At 46.7% G+C, this 25,846-nt stretch overlaps 2 protein-coding genes across 5 annotated transcripts; one reads left to right on the top strand and one right to left on the bottom strand.

The window, feature by feature from the left end:
- Positions 1 to 11,848: 11,848 nt before the first annotated feature.
- adra2db (adrenergic, alpha-2D-, receptor b) lies at positions 11,849 to 13,846 on the bottom strand. Its single transcript, XM_057043691.1, has one exon. The coding sequence runs from the start codon at positions 13,512 to 13,514 to the stop codon at positions 12,252 to 12,254; it is 1,263 nt and encodes a 420-aa protein (XP_056899671.1). The 5' UTR covers positions 13,515 to 13,846; the 3' UTR covers positions 11,849 to 12,251.
- Positions 13,847 to 20,815: 6,969 nt separating this feature from the next.
- On the top strand, positions 20,816 to 25,779 carry simc1 (SUMO interacting motifs containing 1). Of its 4 annotated transcripts, none has more exons than XM_057042799.1 (11): positions 20,816 to 21,380; positions 22,060 to 22,285; positions 22,373 to 22,857; positions 22,950 to 23,185; positions 23,287 to 23,356; positions 23,443 to 23,603; positions 23,680 to 23,763; positions 23,881 to 24,012; positions 24,258 to 24,414; positions 24,505 to 24,589; positions 25,201 to 25,779. In XM_057042799.1, exons 1-11 carry the CDS (start codon positions 21,228 to 21,230, stop codon positions 25,404 to 25,406), a joined length of 1,995 nt encoding a protein of 664 aa, XP_056898779.1. In that variant the 5' UTR covers positions 20,816 to 21,227; the 3' UTR covers positions 25,407 to 25,779. The 4 variants fall into 4 exon arrangements, with proteins under 4 accessions (XP_056898779.1, XP_056898780.1, XP_056898778.1 ...); XM_057042800.1 differs by having other exon boundaries at positions 22,060 to 22,270; XM_057042798.1 differs by having other exon boundaries at positions 22,060 to 22,857.
- Positions 25,780 to 25,846: the final 67 nt, after the last annotated feature.

Genomic DNA, 25,846 nt, shown 5'->3' on the forward strand with positions numbered 1-25,846 from the left:
TCCAGCTGATTTCTGACAGTCAGGGTAGAGGGGTTAAGATTTAAATCAGATATGTCAGTAAACATTAAAATCATCTAGAAAAGTGAGCAAGTGGATGGTCAAAAGGAGAAGAGCAGCGATTACAGCGTCTGACTGTCAGACATGCAAACGTGCAGCAGAAAGGTGATGAGATGAGGACACAAGCAGCCCTACAGTCACGTGCAAATGACTTCGAATTCCTGCTCCACACCCCCCCCGAGTCCCAGAAAGTAGTTCATGCTGGGAGTGTGTGTCTACGAGAATGTGTGTGTGTGTGAGAGAGGGAGAGAGAGAGAGAGAGAGGAACAGAGCAGGCCATTAAAATCTTATCCTTTGGCTTTTCAGGATTTCAGCAGAAACAGTTTTAAGCTGCTTTTTATGTTTAATTCATGTGCAGTGAAACTTTGGGATGGTGAAGAGGCCTCACACTGTCAGTGGGTGTGCAACTCCTCCTGGAACACGTCCGTGGAGGAAAATGTGCACTGGTGGTGGCGACGTTGGTGGCGAATGTGGTGGGGTCGCCATTGTCAATCCCCACTGAAGCCTGAGACTATGCATGTGTGTGTGTGTGTGTGCAAATTAGCTAATTAATCCATTTTAATTGACATGTTCCCCTCAGCAGTGGTCATACATGTAATTACAAAGGCCTGATAGTGGTTTGGCTTCTTCTGAGGAATGACAAGTGTGATATCAATTTGAGTCTGGAGTGTGTGTGTGGTGTGTGTGTGTGTGTGTGTGTGTGTGTGTGTGTGTGTGTGTGTGCGTGTGCTCCCTGATTCATATGCTTTTTTAAACTTTGAGTGCATGCTGTCACATCCACATGTGCGTCAGATGGCACTGTGCACGCAGAGTGGGTCCCTCATCTCTGACCGTCCGCTCCAGTTGCAGGACTCACGCCGACTTCAGGAAACACTGTAGCTTTTTGGCAAAGTGCCCCTAATCAGCTGGGTGTCGTCCCCCCCCATCATTTCCAGTTAAATATGGGGAACACGGTGAAAGTCAACAGGGCACAAAGGGCAGCTGATGAGCGCCGAAGCTTCGGGTCCTGATCCGCCTTTCTAAAGCTCTCTGGCTTATTTGGAGATAAACAGGCCAGATTAGGTGTAGCTGCTGAAACGGGTGACGAACAGGTGACTCTTTACCTGGTTGGTGAGGAGCGTCTGGGACAGGCTGGCGGAGCCCCTCTCTCACTCTGCAGGCACACACACACTGATGACACACACCCATGTTTTCACAGGTCACAGCATCTTGCTGAAAAACAAGCAGAGCTTCCCTGGGACATGCGCTCTGGTACCCCGTGTGTGTGTGTGTGTGTGTGTGTGTGTGTGTGTGTGTGTAGTGTGTGTGTGAAGCACAACTGGGAATCTTAGTGAGAGTTTAACAACAAAACACTCAGCTTTGTTTCACAGGAACACTCACAGTTGTCTTCTGTCCGTTTGTCTCTTTTCTGTCAGGGAGTCAAAGAAATTCAGCAAATTCTATTTTTCGGTTTTGTTTATCGTCAAAACTCCAAACGTTGGTTTCAACCACTGTTGTCTGGAACAGGTTCAGCACACGGGGGCACTTCAGCTCAGGTGGAGGGGCCGTTGCCGGGGGGGATTTAAAGGCTGGTGATCCCTCGTCAGATGACGTCCGTTAGGGTGCCAGAGACATCAGGACAGTCAGATCCACGTTAAAACCTTCAACATGAGACAATGACTGTCCATAAGTGTCCCCAAACCCTCCCGTCCTCCCTAAACTCCTCCCTCTCTTCATTAAAGACAGAGTCCTCAACAAGAGTTTGAGCTGTCAGCTGTACAATATTGACGTTCCCGATAAGATTTTATGAGCAAATTGTCTTCAGAATATGGAATCCATATGTGTGATAAACATCATATTATTGTTGGCATTATTAATATTATTATTATATTATATTATTATTATTATTATTATTATTATTAGTAGTAGTAGTAGCAGTAGTAGTAGTAGTAGTAGTAGTAGTAGTAGGCCTGACCCACCCAGCGTGAACCTTCCCTGTGACCCCCCCAAAGGGATAAAGCAGAAGAAGATGAGATGAGAAATATAGAAACACTCTGGAACACTGTTGGGCTCATTTATTACCCTAAAAATAACATAACTGACATGTCTACATGCACACACATGCATGTATGTATGGACAGAGACAGGAAATGCAGAGAAAAAGAGAGCTGGAATGTGTGTGTGTGCTCACACTCACATGTGAGTGTGTGTGTGTGTGTGTGTGTGGGGGGGGGGTGATTGGCTGTTCTAAGGTAGCTGGAAGGCAGGTCAGTAAAATGTTTGGGAGGCATCCAAGTTCTGAATTCACTTTTGGTTTATTATGTTTCTGGTTGTTGATTGGGGAACGAGGGGAATTGTTGGGAACGTTTCCACTATTTTCCTGGGAGGGGTGACAGCTACTGCTCATTCCTGGGTGGCAGGTCTGATACGTGAAGCAAACACAGATGGTTTATTTTCGACCTTTTCTCGACACCAACAGCAAAGTTCACATCAACTAATCATTTGATTTCGATAGACGAGGACCAGGGCAGGTGATTTGAAGGCGATTTCACTGCTGTCTTATCGCACGTGGCGTCCCTTTATCTTTTAATTAAGTGGCATCAGTCTAAATCCCATCAACCAGCGCTGCGTACTAATAAATGACGCAACAGCACAGCCTGAGCACACTCCACACACTCCATCGATAATGCAGCTAAAATGTCTTTTTGAGGCAACTCTGGTCTCATCTGGAATAATTATTCACTGGAGAGTCTTTTCATCCAAGCGCTTGTTGAACATTTGAACACTGCTCCCCATCTGAGCGGCGCTTGATCGCTCCTAAAAAGCAGTAAATCAGTGGAAATGAACAACAGAGAGGGTCTCACACACACACCAGACCCAGGAGACACGTCCCACAGCATCACTACATCAGACAGAGCGTGAAACTGGGATTCTACTATGAATTTCCATAGTGAGGGGAGAAAAAAGCTCTGAAATTAGTCACACAGGCAAACAAAGAAAAGGAATAAAAAAGAGCGTAAACTGTACAATCTCACAAACCCACTGAAGAGGGTTGAGAAAAGTGCTTTGAGAATAATGTGGCGCGTTGGAAATGCCACAAACAAAGCAATCATTAGTTTCATGCCCACATTTAACCATATTGAGAATTCCTATTCCTGCAATGATGGACAGCTTCATATGAGAAGATGCACGTCTGCTTGAGCTCGGGGGGGGGGGGGGGGGGGGGGGGTGATGAAATAGTGACTGTGAATAAATGGGTCCTGTGAAGAACAGTGAACACTGGTATCAGGTGACACTAACGTGACGGCAGATGAACAACAATGACTCGCTGTCGCCATGGCAGCAGATCTGGACTTGTGTTTACTGCAGAAAAGGGCCCCGTTGTCCTCAGGACACACAGTCACTGTGACACTGACTCAGCGCCGACGTTGTTCTCGTCGTTGTTGTTGTCGTTGTTGTTGTTGTTTTCCATTAGGGGAGTTTTCTGATGAGCCAGACGCCGATGCTGTGAGGTCTAGAACAGGGGTCGGCAACACGCGGCTCCTTAGCGCCGCCCTAGTGGTGGATGGTGTGAATATATTTTTGGTTTTAAAATAATTTCTGTAGGAGTGAAAACATGACAAACGTTCTTAAAGTTTTCCAATGATGTAAAAATGTGTATCATAAATATTTAATTTCAACATCTCATTATAATGGAAGGTAAACTTAAAGCGCCATCGTACGGTGGAGTGGTCACGTGGTGCGTCATTCTCTCCAGGATGAGCTGCAGGGAAAATAAACATTTAATCATGAATGCTCATTATGGATCTGTAGCCTATTTATCATTTTGATAGTAGGCTGATATAGACACTTACAGCATGTGTTGCCTTCTTTATAAGGCTGATTTAAGCCTTTAAATTTTTGCAGCCAAAATGGCTTCTTCAACATTTTGGGTTTCCGACTCCTGGTCTAGAAGGCTTCGCTTTAAAGCAAACATCACGCTAGCAAGCTGTTTTTGTTCACGCTCGAATAACGGGGGGGCTGGATGAACGTCTGCACACAACTCTGTGATTGAGCTTCCTCTTTTAACCCCTTTTTTGACAATCACACACACATTCAAACGAATTCTAGAGATTGGAGCAGATGTCTAGCGGGTTCTGTGGAAGAAAAAGAAGAAGAAGCAGTCTTTGTTATGAGAAATCATTCTGAAATAAATGAGTGTAATCTGTGGAAGGTGACGCTGCAGCCTGATTGGTGAAAGGATGGTGTCTCTCAGTCTGTGCAGTTTCGTGATAAATGGAGTTAAAGGCTGGTCCATGATGCAGGTCCACTGTTGCACTTTCACTTTCCCGCTGCTTAATCCTGGATAAACTCCAGAGCCTGGAGGGGTTTGAATTTCATCCGCTCATTGTCAGGAATTGACAGACAGTGTACAGCCATATGACTGCTGCATAATTTATAGGGAAAGCAGAGGGACCCATCGCTGTAATGAGCTGCTCTGACACGACTCTTCACCTCCACCTGCTCCAACAGGGTGGAGGACAGAATCGGAATGAGGCGTCACAGCTGAATCCTAATGTTGTATTTAGCGGAGATGTTAGTGGAACATGTTGGGACGCTGTAGGAGAGTGTCTGCTGTCAAAACTGTCGGTTTCTGTCCTCAACTGACATCAAGTATAATTTTCCACGAACAGAGTAACAACCCGGACTGCAGTGGCCCCTCCATTAGAGGCACGTAACTGCTTATTTCTGACCATTTTCTGACGGAGCCGAACTCCACTTTTGTCTTTTCAGAACCCAAAGTTTTTCCGCCGTGCAAAATTCTTTTTCTTTAAAATTGCAGATGGACGCAACTTTAAAGAAAAAGCACGTTCTGTTTCATCCACCTTTGTGGGTCCTCCTCATCGTGGGATTTAACACTCATGAAATCGTGCATAGCACAAGATCAGAGAGATTCCCTAAATCGGCAACTAGGAATCTCCGTGTGATCAATTACTAATGTTAGCATTATTGTGTATCAGGGGTGTGCATGTGTGTGTGTGTGTGTGTGTGTGTGTGTGTGTGTGTGAGAGAGAGAGAGAGTGAGAGAGAGAGAGAGAGAGAGAGAGAGAGAGAGAGAGAGAGAGAGAGAGACACCACTTCAGAAAGAAAGAGCTGACCGGCTGTATTTCCTCTGTATTGGCCAGAAGGTCAGTGTGAGAAACTTCATTTCAAATTCCGGTGAGACCAGTTTGAAGTCTGGAGTCATGCTGAGTTCTGAAACCGGAAGAACTCTGGAAGAAATCTGTCAGTCTCACGTATCAGGAGATGGAGGAGCGATATCAGTGCAGCTGGAGGAAGGGTTAAAAATAACAATCCCCAAATTAGATCCATCTCCAGTCCACGTTTTCACAGGCAGTAAACACGAACTTCTCTGGCTGGTGACCACATTCTGCTTTTAGACAGAAATTATTGTCACCTCCAAACAACCTCCTAATGGGGTTGGAGAGATATTTAATGTGTTGGGCACGTTCTGACTGGCAGCGAAAGCACCACAGCCACTCACACACAGAGTCCAATTCTGTCTATTAAATAGAAAAAGGACAATCCAGACAGAGGTCAAAGCCAAATGAACAGAGTCCAAAAATATGAGAGCGACACAGAAACAACACAAGATGTGATGATGGAGACAGCAAAGACCCCATCAGTGGAAGACATCAGGGAGCATATACGAGGCAGACCAACCTGTTGGAACTGCACTACAGCAACAGCATGAAATAAAACACGATAACAGACAAAAAAACCCTTCAAAATAAAACAAGACGTCTCAAAGTAATAACAGGAAATAAATATCAAAGCAGGACAAATGCTGGATAAAATGCTAACAGGATGTCATACTTTAGCTTCCATGCTAGCTCAGGCCTTTAATGCATGCAAAATAGTGTGTGTGTGTGTGTGTGTGTGTGTGTGTGTGTGTGCGCGTGTGTGTGTGTGTGTGTGTTTTGACCTATCCAGGCTGTGTCCCTGCCTCTCAACCAGTGCATGCTGGGACAGGCTTCAACACCCATGAAGGGGACGGCAGGAAAGGGAAGCGTGGTGTTTTGAGGTCAAAGTTGATTGATTGGTGGCCAAAATCTGGAGGAAGTTTCAATGCTTGAGATGAAGATTTCCTCTTCCAACAGTTCTCCCACATGACCCCCCTCTCCTGAACCACCACCCTCATCCCAGAGATGACCAAAGCCTTTATTTCACTTATGTCGTTTTCCTCTCTGCCTTCCACATCTCCCTGTATGGGTCCATCGGTGTTGTACAACCTCTGGGACGCAGATATGCATCAGCTGGACGTTTACTACGAGTGAAGCCTGTGCTTGTGTCAGCTGGAGATAAATGTGCTGCCACAGAGTTTGCCAAGAGTGGGACCAAATCCTCCAATCTGCAGACTAATAAATGTGCAGTCGGGGTCAGAGGTCAACCTATTAATGACTGGTTGTTTGCTGTCTCCCCCACTCTTTGGAATTCTGACTTGATCTCGGACTGTTTGCCGTCAACGGTAGAATTTTCCACTGACAGCGAAGGCGGGGGGCTGCACCAGCTAAATGCAAACAGGGGGCAGCAGCAGCGTCCTGGAACGTGAAGCTGGCGTGGAACCAAACACAAAGTTGTTTTAAGGACGATGTGGGATGAGTACAGAGAGATAGTGGAGAATGGACGCTGCGAAGGGGTCCAGTGTCACGTAACTAAGCATTCCTTTTGTGTCTGTTCTCACTGCTCGTGTTCCCATTCGCCGTTCTCCTCCGGGTGTGCTCAGCTTCGTTTGGCCGCTGCTGCGTTCTCCCTCCTGCTTCCTTTGTTGGGGGCACACAGTGATGCTGCTGAGCTCCATTACGTATGAGGGGCCAGCTGTTCTCACCGACCGCCTTCGGTGTTTCAGTGCAGCGACCACGTGGCGGACTTTCAGAAGCTTCAGCTCTTCTGCTGCTTGGGAGCGTTGACCGCAGGGTCCGGCTCTGGGGTCCAAAATATTCCGAAGTCAGGATTTGAGATAATAGCGGCGGCGGGACGGAAAATAAAATTGCCGGAATGAGTCGTGGGCAGGTTGGAGGCCTGTGAGAACTCTCCATCCCAGGATGATGGTTCTGTGACTTGTGGCCCCTCGGGGAGCGGTGGGTAGAGGCTACATTTGAGTCATTGTTTGGCAGTGTTGCTATCTCGGCCAGCACCATCGAAATGAGCCCCGCAGATCAGCAAGCAGTCTGGCGGATGAGATAGGGAACAGCCGAGTCTCTTGTTGGGCCCCACGTCCAGTTCAGGGTCACTGAGACTGGGGTCAGCACTGAGGAAACCCTCGTCCACCCTTCCCACATCTTTTTCTACTTCCTGTTCAGACAGCTGGCTCATCCGTGAGACGTGATTACTTTACAATGAGGAGAATTTGTGTAAGCTAATAAATAATGATAGTCAATCAACACCTTTGACCTTCATATGTGTTTACTTAATAAACTTTTGACTATTTGACTATTTGATTAGTCTGAGTGTATATGAAGCATCCTTCCACCCACAATTCTCGCACAATTAATTCTATTTTTAGCAAGTTATTGTGCACTAACTGCTAAAGGTGCATGTTTGCTGCTCCACAGGTGGCACTGAGCAGTTTCCTCTAATCAGAGTCTCTGCGTATCTGCGGCACATAAAACTGGCACCAGCCACCCAGATCCAGATGGATGCACCTACTTGATCCTATTTTTAGGGGGGGAAACGCGAATTATCCTCTTAAAACGGCTTCTCTGCTCGGATTAGTAGAACCAGAGTTGAGGTCAGATTTGCTTGCTGAGGGCAACGTGAACACAACGTTTTGAAGAGTTTGAGCCTCGTCGGTTTGCTGCTCATCTCAGATGCATCTGTTTCTGTTTGACATTGTGATCATTTCTATAAATCCTTTTAAAAATGGAACAAGGTGAAAAAAAATCAAATTAAATGCGGATATCAGGTTTGACCAGTGCCGTCACGTACTAAAATGACGTCCTTCCTGTTTTAAATAATGTCTCCGATATTGATGGTTTACCGTTCAACTTCCTGTAAAAGCAAACTGGGAGCAGAGCATGAAGAGTTGCCAGTGAGCCTCGAATCAGTCACGTACAATTGTTTTTGCCAGGTGGGGGGTTGATTTCCATAGATCCAAACCAGCCGATGCGCTTTTGGCCACTAATCAAGGAAATTGCCCTTTTTGTTAATGCAGCTGCTAAAAACACCTGGTGAGAGTGGTATTTGAATTATGTGTGTTGTGGGGTGGGTGTGTGTGTGTGTGTGTGTGTGTGGGGGGGGGGGGGATATATGCAAGGATTGCTGAGGTTACATCCCTCTGTGTGGATTATTAAGGAAAAGAGATTTTAATCTGCATCACTGAGCAGATGAATACTGAACACTTTCTTGAGGCTTTCTTTCACTCCTCCCCCTCTCTTGCTTGAGCAGCAGCCGCCATGTTTGCGCGGTCGGATTGTACCTGTCTTTGGTTCCCATCGTAAACGCAGACACAGTCACAGCCTCCATAACTGCTCTCAGACTTGGCAAAAGTTGATTTTAAATGGTTGCTAATGAGATCGTGTCCTCTGCACTTTGCGTTTGCGACTGTGCGGTGCAGAACCCGATCATCTGCCATCATAATGGTGACTGTCGCTTCAAACTGGAATAAATTAACCAGCAGATGGTTGTCGTGATGTTTTCCCATTTCCAGTGACCCTTTAGCGCAAAATGTGACACCCATCCATTTTCTGGTCACAGGCTTTCCTTTAAATAGGAGAAACACACGGAGGAGAGCAGGAGGTGCGTGCACGCTTCACAGATAATACCTGACCACAGGATCACATGATGACACTAAAAATAGATCCTTTTCAAAGAGATACAGAGAAAAAAAACTTCAAAAAAGCAGGAAACAGGAACAACAAACAGAACACCACCTTCAAGAGCTCAGGCTATCATTGCAGTGCTTTTACCTTTGTGTGTCTCTGCTGGTGGAGATGTCAAGGGTGGGGGGTGGGGGGGATGTTAAGTTCAGGATGAGGGAGAGTGACAGTTCAGGTCACTGCGCTCACCTTCAGAAAACCAGTAAGTGTGTGCGAAGACTAAAGGACACAAAAACCAGCTTTGCCGTCCAGTTTGCAGATTTATGAGGCTTTGAATGAAGCTGGAGATGGTTTGAATGCAGCCTTCAGACCTCAGGCACATTTCCAGATGCTGTTGATAAAGAAGAGCCAAACGGTTTCTTCACGTCCCCACCAGGCTGACTGCTGCAGCGTTGCTGTGAGAGCACAAACAGGAGCTGAACAACAGTGAACTGCAGCCACATATCTGGGCAGGAGCGCTGCTCTTACTCTGAAAAAGAGCCGCGTGTTTCATTCAACGCATTTCAGTTTTTTACCCCCCATTTTCCTCATTTGATAAGCAGCTGCAGGACTTGAAAAGATCCAAAGGAGCTCCTCTCCCTCACGTGACAGGTTTGAGCTGGGTCAGACCAGACGGGCATCGTAAAGAACGGTGCTAGAGGAACCCAGAGCAAAATCCAGGACTTTGTTTTAATGTTGCCGTGGTGCCATGTGGGCTCATTGATCCTCTTCAGTGGTGATCTAAGAGCAGCCTGATATCTGGAGAAGGTCTCACTGTTGTTGGCATTGTGTGGAAATGTTAGCAGGAGTGATGTAGGAGGTCAGAAGAATCGGTCAGACAAACTCTAACGGAGGGACAGACGGACTCCACCCTCAGGAATGCTTGAAGATTAGTTTGTTTCGATGCTCCCACGGAAAAACTCCGTCTGCTTCTTTCAAACTTCGCTGCATCACAGCGGCGCAACGTCCGCCACGCTTAATCAAATGTTACTTCAAAATGCATCTTGACTTTCAGAGACTCTCGCTGTGCCTGTGTTGATGAGATAAATCTCCACTTACTCAGCCTTTGGAGAGCTTTAGCATGCACAGGCACAAGCGCCGGTGCTGAGGCCCCCCTACGCGCGCGTCGACTCCTCTAGTGCTAAACTGCCTGTTTGTGCTGAGCGGTGTAATATATTAGAACGGCTCCGTCCCCTCCTCTCGTGGATGTGACACCTGCTGATTTACTTTATTTAATGACAAACAAGCAGCTTCACTGGGATTGATGCCAGTTTGGCTCTTGTTTGTCTCCAACTCTAATCTTACCAGAGACAAATGAAAAAAAAAAAGCAATTACCAGCAGATGCTGCTCTCTTCAGTCCTCTTCTCTCTGTGCCCAAGAGTCTCCTCTGTTGTGCTCTGCACCCATCTTGAAGTATTTAGACCGACGTCTCCTGTGACCGCCCATGACTGCAGATAACCTGTAAACAGCCCTCCATCCTGACCCTCTGCTCCGTTCCTCTGTTTACTAAAGTTTCCTCTTTGTTGCTCGCACCAGGAAATGTTTCCACTGTGTCCAGTTGGTCTGTTGCTCCCATTAAGAGCTCCAACATGGATGTCAGATGTTAATATGTATGACTTTCTCCTGTCTAACAAGCATCCTGAGCTTCTTTATTTCAATATCATAAATGTACTATAACATGTGGAATCAATGATAAATGAATACCACGGTGTGCTATCTACTCAGTACTTTGATTGCTAAACATCCTGGCCAATTCTTGAATTATTTATTCAATATAAAATACAACAGACTGAGGCTAATCAAGTTGAAATGGAGTTGTTGAGGCTGAAGACGGGAGCTTTATGTCAGGCGCAGCAGTGATGACTCTCTGAGTTTATTCTCCTGCAGCGATTCATTTTTTCCCTCCTGAAAAGTCACAGTTTCAATTTGAACTCGAAGACAAAAGACGTGGCGGCGTCGAGCCGCGCGAGGACACAAATCTCCAGAACGATGCCGCAATAAAGTCGCTGATTGGAAAGATAATTGAACCGGGAGTGAGCTTCGAACAAGGGAGTTGCGCGCCTTGCCACAGAGTCGTCAGTAAATCAGGAGGAAAATTACCGACCGGGCGTCCATGTAAACATTTCTCTGTCGGACACGTAACAGATTTACACCCGCGATCTCCGGAGAAATTAAGTGAGAAGATGACCCGAGCAGTATCCCATTAACTTTACGCACGTTCCAGCAAACATCCTGCTGGTTCTTTAGCTCCTCTCAGCTCGGCTCCATTCCCTCCCAGAGTTCGGCCAATCCCTTTGAGCTCCTCCACCACCTCCCAGACGGCCCAAGAGGCGCTTCATGAATACAGCGGTTCCGTGCGTCAAGGGAAAACCCAACAGCACGGTGATATTTTAACAGCAGACTTCATGATAGACACTTACAGAAACCCTCTGAAGAACAAGAACCAGACAAATGCCAGGGAGAACTTTGACAGCGTTCGGAGGGATATAAATAATGTTTCCAGAAAATATGGTTAGATATGAATCTGCTCAGGCCTCTATATCGCACACGGCTTATATGAAGCCAACGGGTAAAGAGCCTTCCGTGAAATGTTTCAGAGGTTTAAAACAGCTCAAAAAAGCAGAACGTCTCAGCTCAGGTTGTGAACTCTGATAGGAGCTGCTGCTAGATGCGACTCCGGCTCCTGATGCAGGAACGTTCTGTTTAAGGTCAGGCTCTGTCTGTTTTATGCCTGTGTCCTTTATTTCTGGCGTGCATGAGTCAGTAAAATCTATTGAGCCTTCCCTTACACATCCCCCACAGTAAAGCTCAGACCTCTGAAGCACAGGAGGAGGCACAGTTTCCAGAGGATGCTTTAAACTAACAAAAGCAGTCGGGCCTTGAAGACTCACAGGTCATGACTGAAGGGTCAGTGATTATTACTCCTAGGAGGTTTTTCAGCTTCTAAAATGATGAGGGCAACATTTTGGCCCTGTTAAACATTTGAATCACAACATTGTTGCTTTTATTCATTTTTTTTTCATGTGCTGAAAGGCAAAATTATCACCTTGTTTATCTTACAGATGATGAATCGATTGTGGCCTCAGTAATGTCTGCTGCAGCAAGAAAGACTCAAATTTCAGCTTTCCATGATCATCATATCTTACATAAACCTGGAAGTCGTTCAAAACGTGTTTAAATACTTCGATCGGCTGCTGAAGCACTAGAATGTGTCCTTTGTTTTTGCTCAATTTTACAGTACATTGTGAAACAACACTTTGACCAAGAACATTACAATATTTTATATAACCTGAACAGTCACAAATAACAATAAAATCATTTCCACATCAGAAAGATGCAAAAAACATATGCCCCCCCCCCCCCCCCCCCCATACTTTTTATGTGCGTTTAGAGGTTCTACAGATGATTTTCTTAAAAGATTTCCTGAAGTCCCTGTTGAAAATGGTGTAAATGATGGGGTTCACTGAGCTGTTGCAGTATCCAATCCAAAAGAACAGGTTGAAAAGTGCGCCAGGAATGTAGCACCTGTCTCTGCAGATAGCGTGCAGCGTGTAGGTAAAGAAAAAAGGGAACCAGCAGAGGACAAACACCCCCATGACCACCGCCAGGACGAAAGTGAAGCGCTTTTCGCGCATCTGGGCCACTTTCGTTTTGTTCATCTGCTGCCGCCCACCCGGGTTCTTCTGCTCCGGGTACAACTGTGACGCCCTGGACGAAGCCCAGGACATACGGCAGTTCTGAGGGGGGCAGTTTTCCGACCCCTCCACTTTTCTGCGCTTGCTGAAGCGATGCGTGCGCGCTTTGGTGTCCGACGCGCCACAGCTCTCCTCCAGGTCGATGTCATCCAGCTCCCCCTGCCTCTGCTGGGGGGTGCCGGAGCTCTGGCTGCTCGGGCTCTCCATCTCAAACCCGTCCTTCCTGACGAAACAGGTTTCGGACTGAGACGGCTGCCTCTCCAGACCGTTCTTGGCGACGAACACGGTGGAGGAGCGCTGCTTGGCCACCTTGTAGATTTTAAAGTAAACCAGGATCATGATGAGACCCGGAGCGAAGAAGGAGACCACGCAGGAGGAGAGGATGTACCACGTCTCATCGGTCAGCAGACACTTGCGTTCGTCGTGCTTGGTCAGGAGCAGAGGGGGGAAAGAGATGACAGCAGATATAATCCACACGACAGCGATCATGCCTTTAATGCGCTTGGGCGTGCGCTTCAGGTTGTAGCTGACCGCTTTTGTCACCGACCAGTAACGGTCCAGGCTGATGGCGCACAGGTGCACGATGGAAGAGGTGCAGAACAACACGTCCAGAGCCAGATAGAAGGCGCACCACGTACTCCCAAAATACCAGTAGCCCATGACTTCATTGGAGAGAGAGAACGGGATGACCAGGGTGGCGACCAGGATGTCTGCTGAAGCCAAAGACACCAGAAACAGATTCTGGGGTGCGCGGAGAGCTCGACTGGTCAGCACCGCCACAATCACCAACACGTTACCCACGATGGTCACAGACACGATGACCACCACAACCAGGACGATGAGCGCAGTAACCGCCTCCGTGTGCGGCAGGGCGAACGGCGCGTCCGTGGAGTTCTCCTCGTTGGAAACGTTCTCCACCAACACGCGGAGCTGGCTTAGATCCATTTCAGCCCCAGTGTGAATTTTCGTATCATGTTTGTTCTGTTGCCCGCGTGTTCTCTCCAAAACAACGATAGTGCGCGCCTCTGCGCCAGTGCGTGCGGCGGCGAGCGCGTAACGATACTGGAAAGTATAACAGCAGACAAAACAGCATCTACTTAAAGAGTGACCTCCCCATCACACGAGCTCCAAATAGTCCCGGGGACCAAAGCAACTCCTCTGCGATGACGTCGGCGCGCCCAGTTGTTCCTTTTGGCTCTGGAGAAGAGCATCTTCTCAGAGGCGCACGAGAGATGCGCACTGCCGCAGAGCGAAAGCCCTTTTGGAAGTAAAGTGACATCACTCATGGGATGAGCCCATCTTTAAAGTTAAAACACACACACACACACACCACACACACGCACACACACACACACACGAGAAAGAGAGACAGAGTGGGTCTCACAGATTTGGGGTTTTATTAGGGATAAATAATGTATTGGACTACATATTTTATTCTCATTAAAAGAAATCTTATCACTTTTTCAGCGTGGTTGGGAACACAGCTTTCCACTGGCCAGGAGGGAAAGGATAAGAATTTATTGAAATATCTAAATTAGATCCATTATTTATTCAATTGGCACATTATAGAAATTAAAAAAAACTGAAATGAAAATAAGATCATTATTGTTTATATATATAAAACTTTTTAAAAACCTCATTAAGGGAGTTAGTTCGGAGCCACTGGGGCAACATCCCCACAGAGGGAGCCTCCCACCCCCACCGTTCCTCCCCCACCTGACAGCTCTGCAAGGTTCCCAATTAAGCTCATGACAAAAAAGGATTTCAGCCATTTAAAGGCAGAAAACCTGGAATCTAATGACAGTTTCAAACATAGCACTAGAAGGGGGCCAGACCCGATTACTACCTGAAAATTGGTTTTTTGTTCTTTCAAAGAAAGGCAAGAAAGAACATACTTTTAAAAGAATTCCCAGAGTTGTGCCCGTGGGGGTGCATCTGCAGCTGTAATTATGCATGCAGAGGGCTTACAGCCAGAGGGATGATGTGATGGGATGTGGCTGTCCAGGGGTCATTATTTAAAAAAGCAATTGCAATCCTTCCTGGCTGCTGACAGACGCCTGCTGCAGTATTTCCATCCAGTTGTTTGGCAGTCGGGGTCCATCATGTTAAAATGAGGACTGAAGTATCGCAGCGTCCGAACCTTTCCTTCAGGTTCCATCTGCCTTAGAATTCCTGCGTCAATGTTCAAAATAGAACTTCCATTGTGTCACTGTGCCTGATTATAGACCCTCAAGGGACCCACACTTACAAAAAAAGAGAGAGAGCATGTTGTTATGCAACATCTAATGGAAAACAAAACTGCCGTCCTTTGTGGAGTCACTATCACAAGGACGGCCGGAGATGGACCCCAGCCAAAACGGGACAAATTCTGTATTTACAGTGAGGAAAAACTTTCAGTTGTTGCATCTGGTCGAAAAGAACCGCTGAAACACTTCATTAAAGTACATCAAAACTCCACCTTCATCTTTACGTTTTCTTTATCTAGTGATTAAAATAAGGCCATCGAAGGAAATCGCAAGAAAGCGAAGTGTGAAAGCAATGACTGCACTGTACTTTCTGCTCAGAGTTAGACAACAATGCCCGACATCCTGTCACTGCTGATCCAGCTTCCTGTTATGATGCAGGCGTCACACCTAACGAGGGGCTGGAGGCGCTCGCAGGCTGGCGCCGAGGCTCCATTCGTCACATGCCACAATAGTCACGTTGTGTCACGCCTTTTCCAAAAATCAAATCAGCGCGCTGATAAATTGTACAAACACGTCGTTTCTGACATATTTCTCGGGGATTTTTATGGCCGTCCTCCTCAGCGCGTCACACATGCAGGTGCCAAACAAGGTTAGCCCCGCGTGAGATGATCTGTGCTGACGTTCGGCGGGATGATGGCGACGCCGCCGTTTTCTGGGGCTGCACAGCCAGATAGAACAGGAGCCTGTATGAGCTGTTCACCTCAATCCTCTTACCTTTTGCTTGGCTTCTCGGGGTGGGGGCTTTTTGTAATGTAACATTACGTAACATTCCCAGAATAAAATGTCCTGAGGTGTTGTGTTTGGAAAACCTCATCTCAGGTCGCGGATGATTCCTTACAAAAATCCTTCCTTTCATCGGCGTCGTAGTTGTGCGTTCCTCCGTGCACGTCTGTTCACCGTGGTGGGCAGCAGTGTGGGTGAGGCTTGTGTGTGTTACTGTCCTTCTACACATCCTCCTCCATCACCTCCTCTAGTGTTGCTGCTGCTGTTCACGCTGACCGTCGCTGCTGATCTTTGTTTGGTCAAGCATCGTTTCCCCTCAGATTTCTCCACAGAGTCGTGGGTTTAAGACTAAATGTGTGTGAAATTGACAGCATAATCTCTCAGCTAATGAAACCTCCAAAGTTCAGCTGCAGCTGAAGCCGGAAGGGCGTCATTTCTGCAGCTCATTACCAACTAGAGCGCGTTCAGCTCATCAGCTGCTCTTTGAATCGGATGAGTTTCAGCTTTGATAAAGAGCTGCGTTGTCTCTAATGAGGTAATTGCACGAGAAAAACACTCATTCTTCAGGGGACACACCTAAATGAATTGGATTTTCCACCTCATTAGAAGAAAAAGCAGCAGATTAGTTGCTGGTCTCAAATGGCAGATGTTCTGTGACTTTGTTAGCTGACTTGTAAAGTGATGGCTCAGCTCAAAAGTGAGAAACAGAACTCCATAAATGACTTTGTTTATCTCCAATAAATGTGTGTAAAGTGGGGTCAATCCCACTGTGAACTGCGGCAAAGTTGTGATAACTGCTATCAACAGCAGCGAGACATTCAAATACACTCGCAGTTCACTGATGATGGCTCCCAATCTGCCATTTCAAGGTTATTGTTCCTCAGAGAACAGAACCTATTTTAAGGTTTGACCCCATAAATGTACCTGAATATTTTTGAACTGTGTCTGTCTGCAAATCAAGACTATAAAATGGGAAAAATTAACTTTGGAGACCTTTGAGGTTGTAAAATGAGCCATACTTAACCAGACAGGATCTGGTTGGAGTCTCCAGTGAATTGACTCAGATAACAAACAATTCCGCCTCCTAAAGTTCTCTGGGAAAGACAACCACAGACGTGGGTCAAAGGTTTTGTGCTCGCTAATGATACCATTTTGAATTTTAGCATTGTTAATGACTCAGAACAACAGTTTCTGCAATAATAGTCAAAGGGTTGAACCTCCGTCAAAGGAATCTGGAAAAACAAGGAGTTTATGTTAGAACTAGAAAATACTTGCTTGATTGTATGTTACTCCTCTCACAAGAGCTGTGGTTAGAACGGTTAGAGAGGCCGCACTGCCTCGGTCAAGGTTACCGGTGGTTTCAAGGAGACGTGGAGAGAACAAACAGACCCTAAACCATGTCAACTACACTCTGCACACACACACACACACACACACACACCACACACACACACACCACACACACACACACACACACACACACACACACAAACAGAGACATTAAAATGACCAACACAGGCGATGATCCTCAGGGTCTTTGGCGAAAAATTAATTCATTTCAGTTTCAAAAACTCATGTTGCCAATTTTGTTCTAAATCTATTTTTTTATAAATGCTTATTAACGTGAGCTCTCAGTATTTGCTGAGCGTCCCACCATCCCTCGCAGCATCCACGTCGAGTAAGGCTGCCGGGCGTAACACGGCCTTCTCGTTATTGCGTCTTACATATTTGGGAAAAATACATTTATGCTGAATGTGATGCCGCTTTGCAGACCATAGTGGACCTTTCTGACTAGTTCAAACATTACATTTCCAGCACTGCTTGTCAACATGCGCATAAAGTCATTTTCATCCTCAGCCAGTGGTCACAACTTTGACAATAATGGAGAAATGAAAAATCACACAATATTTAACAGTGATGGCGTGGCCGAGTCACCAGATTCTGATGTTCCTTTACATAACTGGGCACTGGAGGGGAGGGTGTTACCTGTCTGGAGGGGGGGGGGTTTACCTGTCTGGAGGGGGGGGGGGTTACCTGTCTGGAGGGGAGGGTTTTACCTGTCTTCTGTATTTGGTCATTTGGTCGAATCCTTCAGTCTTCATCCTGAACTTCATACAGAAGATCTAGAAGGTGAATTCACAACACACACTATCTGTATGGGGCTTTTTTTGTATGTGTATCACTATTTTAGGTTTAATCCATTTCGCTGCTCGTTGATGTTTTTAGCGTTCCAAAGGCTTCATTTAGGGGCCCATCACCTATGACAGCTTCAGCCCTCCGAGCAGAACATGTCTTTTACTCCTGAGGTGTGACCCAAGTGTGTATGCGTGTGTTTAATTACCCTCCGGTGACAGAGCTCACTGTGAGGTTCACCAGCATCTGCATGGGGTCACAGAATGAAGAGTGAGTCAGCGGGCTTGGCTTTGTCCGCAGCGCTCGTCTGTCTCTGGACATGGCACGCCGTGCCAGTCAAATGAGCCTCGTTAGGGTCTCCAGCCAAAGGAAACAAAAGTAGAACCATGTGACTGGCACAGCCCTGCCAGCGTGAGCCGCGGCGAGGTGGCAGGCAGGGCGCGAAGGGAGGAGCGTGACATGCAGGTGGACAGCATGACAGCGCTACGAAGAGGTGGAGTGGCACCTTCGGGAGACTGTTTCTCTCCCAAATCCTGTGACTTGAGGATCGGAGCTCCTCTGTCAAATGCAGGTGTCTCACTCAGTTGATCTCAGGTTTTTCTCTATTGTTGTCCCAGCTGAGACTAGAAATGCTTTCAGCTCTGTGGGTGTTTTTTTCTTCACTAAATGCAATTGTTCTCTTTTTTAACAACCTGCTCTATAATATGCACACATCAGCATATTTAAGACTGTGAATACACACTAAATCACACAAATACTTGCTCATAACCATTCAGATAAGAGGATAAGACAGCCCCCTCCCCAAAATCTGTGATTTTTGCTGAGATGACACCTTAAGAAAGTTTCAATTTATGGCACATCATCAGAAATACTATTATTTTCAGATTGAAGTGAAGAACTTATGTAGCCAGCTGATAAGGGCTGTATCTCTGCCTGTTTGAAGACTGCAGGCAATACGTGTGCAGGAGAGAGTGAGAGAAAGAGTGGTTTTAAACCCACTGAGAGGAAAAAGTGATCTATGGACAAGTGAAGCTGCACAGACATGATTTTCTTTTGTTGAAGAATGTCACAAGACTGTCAAGAGGACATACATTTAGTTTAGCGTAGCACCAAATATACTACTGAGGCAAATATCCTTTCAGTTTGTTTAAAGGGAATGTGCCTGAATGAGGCAGTGGGCAGAGGTGTTGCTACACATCATGGAGGATCTTGGGTTGGACTCCCAGCCAGAGACTTTGTTGCGTTTGGTTTTTTGCTCCACATCTGTGTGTGTTCTTTTATTCCATCCCACTGAGATGCTCAGTGTTTTAACAGTTCAGCTCCAAGTCATGGTTGCTTTATTACAAGCCTACTTAAGTACAGCTGACCTCCCGTCAAACCGTTTACCGGTATAAATAATTGCTAACTGGATAAAACAAACCATTTGCAGCTGTTGCCTCCAATATTTTCCATGGAGGGGTGACACTGGGAGGACAGTTACCCAGTTTTAGAGATTTGCCCTCATTTTGACTGTGTGAATAAATGATGTGTGCTGTGATGGACTGGTGACCTGTCCAGGGTGTATTCCGGTCTTTAACACATAGAGACAGCTAGGACAGACTCCAACGACCCTCGTGGCCCAGAGCAGCTGCTCAGAAGACATTGATGGCTTTTCCACGTTCACACCAAAACACGGACAGTCCAACAGCCCCTTCAGTTTGTTCTGTCTCCAAATAAATCAGTGTAACATTTCTATTTGCATCTGATTAAGGTATTTGAAGGTTATTTGAAGTTCCCAGTGTATTTGTAAGGATAATTTAAGCAGCATTCTGGAAAAGTAAAAATATTATATGAACGTTACAGCTCTCCAAACATGAAGACCTGGCATCTCTCAGCCTCTCCTACAGGCCACTGGCCTCTGTAATGACATAACACCTCTAAACCAGTAGTTTCAGTAGATTGTCTTAACAGTTGTTACCGCTGTATCCATATACGGGCAGCACATAGAGATTTCACATAACAGGTAAATCCTTTAGTCATCTTTTCACTCTATCCAGAACTCTCTCTCCTGGGAGCTCATGTCCAGAACATACATATCTGGTTTTGCACAGATACTTTCCTGTCATGGTAAAGTTTTGAACAACACTGGCGCACTCTAGTGGTGGCAGATGAGACCGCAAGCCCTTATGGAACAACGCAGACTTTTAATGTTTATTTCGTAGAAAATTGAATCTAGAATTACAGTGACCGTTAGAATTGGAGTATTTCTCATATTACCTGGATCAATTGTAGGACTTTTCATTCAACCTAATTATCTTGGACTAGATGTTGCCACGACCGAAATAATGATTTAAAAAAATCTTATCGCAAACATTTTATGCGATTACACAATAAAACAAAAAAGGAGGAAGCTGCGCAGTCGAAAAGCAATGTGCCTCATATACAGGATTTTTGATTAAATTCTATTCCTTGCTAAAGACAAGGTAGCATGATGCGACAGTACCATGCTGACATTGAGATCTAAAAGCGCCATGTGTTGAATACGCACGAAGGCGGGTTATGAGTCTTGAAAAACAAATGGTGCATCAAATGTAACAACATTGGGGTTGTCATTGTGATAGCTTTATATAAGTCAATATAGTCACTGTTCTAAAATCTTTGATAACGTACCGCATTTATTTAATAAAATGCAATGCAACTTAATGCAATTCTGACATCAATATACACGATGCCAATATACATGTACGAATAGTATTTATTTACTACGTGGTTAATACTTTCATGCAGGAGCGTTGCTTTGTGCTCGTTTGTGATGCAGTTCCTTATTTGTGGCACTAGTGACGCAGTAGTAGAAGAAGAAGGAGGAGACGAAGAAGAAGGAAGCGAAGGAGGAGAAGAAGAAGGAGAAGGCGGAAGAGGGGGCGTTCTCTCCTCTGTTATTGTTTACAACAAGCGCAGTAAAGAGTGGAGGACAAACAAGAAGTGTTTTTGCCAACAACACATCATATTCTAAATGACTGATATATGTCAAAATAAAATTGGGTCCAGGGTACATGCGGCATGAAGAACTCACTCGAGTCCTTTAGCTCACACTTTCGTTTTGAGACCTGCTGTGCTTGTGTGTGTGTCTCTGTGTGTGTGTGTTTAAATTAGATAACGATATAAGGTGAGCGATGCTGTATAATGTACTTTATTCTCATTTTTCTTTATTTTGACTGATGGTTGGCGCCCGTCCCGGAAGTGGCGAGTCGTTTGCAGTGGGCGGAATCACGATGGCGTCGTTAGTGTTGGAACGCTGAAGACTTTGGAGCCATGCTGAATATTTTACGCATTATGATTCCTGGATAAGAGGCCGCCGTCTGTGTTGGTCCGCTCATCGTGTGTCAGCAGACGAGCCGACCTTATGAACGTCATGTCAGAAAGTGTCTCTTGGTTTATTTAGCATTAGTTTAAGATGACTAGCTCTTGGTGGAAGATGGATACTGACTAATTTAAGCACTGAAAGTGTGGAGACACATGGCGCACGGAGAGTCACTTCAGTCTTGAACTTTCTAGATTTTGTAGCCCGTTGCGAGTGATGGAGGTGATCACCCTGAGCTCCGAGAGTGAGCAAGATGATTCTGATGTGGAAATAATCGCTCAGTACAGCAAGTTCTTGAGCCGAGCCGACCCACTTCCCCAGCAGGATGGCAAAGTTTGCGCCGACGCCCCGAACGTGAACGCGCTAGTGGTAAGACTTCAGCGCGGGCTCATGCAGCTCTACCGAAACCTGTAAATGGCGTAATGACGGTTTCGGTTGTTATTGTCCTTACTCTTGCATAATTCTCAGTTGGGAGCAGAAGGGTGGCGGATTTTGATTGCTAGGTTTGGTGTTTATGGCTCTACATTTTAATCAGCCCAGAACGTAAGTATATAGAATAAGAATAGTAACACGATTGACTTAAATGTAACTCACGCGTATTAAAAAACACAAACTAGAAGCAGTTTTCCTTCTCTAACGTAGGTGAAAGTGCATCACTGCAAACTAGGTTGTATTATTGGTGCCAAGGTCATATTCAACTGATAATACACAATAGCAAATAATTGCTTTGCACTTCCAAATGTTTAAGCCTTTGTACTGCTGTTTATTTACTTAAATGTTATAATCCTATAAAACAAACTAACCAACTGACGTCAGTTAATAAAAAACCTATTCTGTAAAATAATTGTCTGCCAAGATTCAGCCCTTTCAGGTTTTTGCAATGAAACAATAAAACAACAATAAAAAGATGTGTGACCAGACGGCAAAGTGGATTGATGGATTATTTTAAAGACAGATGTGTTCGGGTTGACTTGTTATGGACTGTTTCCCCATGATGGTCAAAAGTTCTCATTTATTAACACTGTTCATTTTTGTTCCTATTTTCTAGCAAAACATTGACGTCACAGATTCAAAACCGATCCTCGCAGATCTAAAGAGTCCCATCAAGCCTGATTTTAACGCCAGACCAATAGTAGACCTGTCTGACATCGACGCAGATTTTAAAATACAAAACGTCTGCGGCTCCACGACTGAACAAGAGAACATCTTCCAGAGAAACGCTTCAGCAGATCCACCCAGGCCAACGCTCCAGAGGAGCAGTGAACTGCAGAGCTGTGCGGACCCCCAAACACAAATTCATACACTGACTCATGAGGAACTCTTCCCATTTGTGACTCTAACACGCCTGCCTTTTATTGAAGGTCACATCACTGAAATCAAACAAGTCGGCTGCTTTGTGGACTCAAGCAGAGGCTGCACACTAATGTCCCTGCAGCCCGGACAAGACGCTGCGCACGAGCCAGTCTTTTCAGATTCGGAGCGTGGAGGCAGCGCAGCAGACACTCCAGCTCATTCGAACCGCTCGACTCAGGCGAGTCCAACACCCACAAAGGAGGAGGCGCTCTCTGGACGGCTCTCTGAGAGGTGGTCGGACCAAAACCACCCGGCTGAAGACATGAGTGATGTCACACTGACTGAGACGAGTGTGGGGGATCTGGAAATGGAAGATCCTGTGTGTTTCTATCCGAAAGCCTGGGATTTTGGAGAGGAAGAGATCGCTGAGAGCACATATCCTGTGGACCTCTACACGGATGCTAAAGAAAGCCGGGACTTTGTGTGCCCAGTTGCCCTTAATAAGCTGATATCTGGAGAAGACGAAGCGTTACTCATGGACATTTCTTTAGATGTTGGTATTAATTTCACTGTTCTTGATTCATGCAGGACCACATACACGACCGAAGGTAAACAAGTTTTGTTTTCCCCCCCTGTATCGATAAGGGAGAGGCTTCAGAACCTCCCGAGGAGCTGTGCCACCAGACCCTGACGCTGGTTTACAGCACCATCGAGGAGAACCACACCGAGGGCACCCTGCAGCTGTTGTCTGACCTGTTGCAGCCGGGCTACTATCCTCCCAAAAACATCACCTTCCACCTCTTGCACGACGTTCTGCTCGGGCCTGACTGCCCCTACCACCTGTGTGTGCAGGCCTTCCACCTGCTGATCAGGACACAGAGGTGAGCACTTCCCACGGCAGCCCCCCACCCCCCCTCTCAAACCACCCTCGCCACCCCAAGCTCTTCCATCTTGGGTTCTCAACATTAATATGTTTTTGCAGGCACCGTCCAGCTGATCGGAACACGGTTCCGTGGGATTGGGACTTGTTGACCTCAGTCATGACCGAGAAGGTAAAAAGAGCATCTACTTAGCCGTTTGTATTTTAAAGCAACCGTTGCCGGTGGAGACGGTGAATCCGGTGGTCTCCATTTCACAGGAACATCCCAACAAACGGAAGTGCGGGGTTGTGGGCATGTTCATGGAATATGTCGCGCGCACGTTGGAGGACAACTTTCACGCCAAAGATGCTTTCTCCCCCTTACGCCATTCCATCGCCATGGCGATGCTGTCCTGTGATCGGCAGTTCCATCACGTCAGGTGAGCCGGGAGCGCGAAGCGGCGACGCTGTGCCGTTTGGCGGCCACGTGTTAACGCGGCCGTCTGGATTTTGCAGGGATCTTCTCAAGTGGCTGAATTCTGCCGTCAGGAAGTCGACGGGGAGCGAAGAGACGGCCAGAGAGCGAGACGAACACATCAGGTTGGTTCAGGACGACGCGAGGATCGTTTGTTGGAGCGACCCAGACGTGAACCACACCTCCGTCCAGGTTAACCTGAGCTGTTTGTGTCTCCACGTGGGCGCGTGTGTCCCTTCCAGGTTGGTGTCCATCTTCCAGAGGATGTTGTCTCTCGCTCTGGAGGTGGACGGCCGTCCCACTCTGCAGTCTGACAAGGTGTCCCAGGAACTCTTCTTAATGCTCATCACCGACTCGTTCCGACGAGAGCACAGGTGAGAGGCGTCGGCTTCGGTTATTATGCTAACGACATGTTATTTGTTAAACCTAAATTAACAAGGAAACTGTTTAGAAGTTTTCCCAGAATGGTTACGCTCTTCAGCACGCCCCCTCCATCCGTCCCTGTTTCTAATGGTTCCACCCGGGTGTCGCTCGGACGCTCCCAGTTCTCCAAACTGTCGGCGAGAATAAAGAAAGTCGGGCCGGCGACTCACCGATGATCTGTTGTTGATCCCCCCAGGATGCTGCTGCTGGAGAGCCTGCGGAGCAAGCGGCTCAGGTGTAAACTGCTGAAGCACCTGCTGGACTACGTGTGCTCGGTGAAAACTCCTCTTCCCGCCTCTCTCGGCCTTCTGCTTCATTACATGAGAAACTGCAATCTGCTGCAGGAGCCCACGGTGAAGCCCCACGCTGGCGTTTCATGGTCACCGCCCTTAGATCCAGCGATCCTCACCTCTGATCATCATGACTTATTTATTTTTATATAGGATGATGAGGAGAGGTGGCGTGGCTGGGAGGAGCTGCTCCATCTCCTCTGGATGTTCCTGCACAGCTACAATAAAACAATGAAAGGTGAGGATCTAGTTCGTGATGGTGGCCACAGGTGGTGCCAAACCCATCCCAGCCTCAAAGCTGGCGTGCTTTTGTGTTGGCCAGAGTTTTGCACTTATCCTTCCTGACAGGTTCTGAATTCAGCTCGTGTCCTTGTGGCTGCTGGTAGCGTGACGCAGGTCCTGCAGCTTAAGCAGGCTGCTCAGGTATTACAGCTCACCCACGGTGCAGAGCTGAACCGCCTCAAATAGATGCTGTTTACAGGGATTCGCAGCATGCCTGGCGGAAGGGACGATAGCGGGAATCAGCAGCAAGTCATCAGCAGGATTGGAATCCTTCCACACTGCCAGAGTCTTGCAGAATGACCTCCAGCTAGCTAGCGCTGCCTGAAACCCTCTCTGATCAACTCTAAGCATGCCTGCTAGCACCACAAATCAGTGCTACATAGCTGCATTTGGTATTCTTTGGGCAGCTTCACATTGAGAACACATTACATTCGCTGTCACACATGACACATGTGCTGGGGGCCAGCCTGCCCCCGCGTGCGACGAGCCCGGGGGTGTCAGACGTCTGACACGCGCTTGCTCATTTAAAGATTCTTGCGCTGTAACCGTTCTTTCTTCTTCACTCAGGGTACCTCAGCCAGTCATTCGTGCAAGAAAGAAGTTACCTGGGCCCCTTCAAGAAGGAGGACGTTATATCCAAGAGCCACGTTTGTGAAGCTACAAAGACCCTCCGGGCGAGGGCCGAGGCTGACCTCGGCCAGGCTTTACCTCACCACGTGGAACAGTCCCTGCACTTTCTACGCGATAGCCTGTTAGACGTCTGCCAGGGTTGAGTCGAAAGACTCCTGTTCTCCTGTTCTCTTGTTCAACAAATGAATTGTAGTAATAAGGGGAAACACACACACATTGTTCCATTTTTCTTTGTTTAATCTGAGGAGGGTTCGGTTCCCAACCCTCCCTGTTATTTTATGTCGTTCATTCTAATGCCATAAAACGCACAAGTACTGAATGTGCTCCTGTTTTTAACGTGTTTAATTCAACCACTTAACTCTTGCCAGTTCACTACAAACCTTTGTACATTGTCACACACGTTTTCATGATGTGAACCAGTTCCCATGAGTTTGGGTCGGACTACTTTTGCAACGCGGCTGTGCCTTGTTCAAAACTACTATTTTATAATAAACGTGCCGTCAGAGCCACTCTCGATCAGTAGACCTGTCTCTTATTATCATCGTGATTATGATTGCCGACAAAGTGGCACGGACGTGCGCGT

The sequence above is a fragment of the Takifugu flavidus genome, chromosome 9 (assembly GCF_003711565.1).
Source record: "Takifugu flavidus isolate HTHZ2018 chromosome 9, ASM371156v2, whole genome shotgun sequence".
Classification (NCBI taxonomy): domain Eukaryota; kingdom Metazoa; phylum Chordata; class Actinopteri; order Tetraodontiformes; family Tetraodontidae; genus Takifugu; species Takifugu flavidus.

Bases quoted from the DNA above. Each gene is read 5' to 3' on its own strand.
- adra2db (XM_057043691.1), bottom strand. From the start codon at position 13,514: ATGGATCTAAGCCAGCTCCGCGTGTTGGTGGAGAACGTTTCCAACGAG.
- simc1 (XM_057042798.1), top strand. From the start codon at position 21,228: ATGGAGGTGATCACCCTGAGCTCCGAGAGTGAGCAAGATGATTCTGAT. The intron at 23,186-23,286 runs GTGAGCACTTCC...ATGTTTTTGCAG, and splicing joins CTGCTGATCAGGACACAGAG to GCACCGTCCAGCTGATCGGA. The intron at 23,357-23,442 runs GTAAAAAGAGCA...TCCATTTCACAG, and splicing joins CCTCAGTCATGACCGAGAAG to GAACATCCCAACAAACGGAA.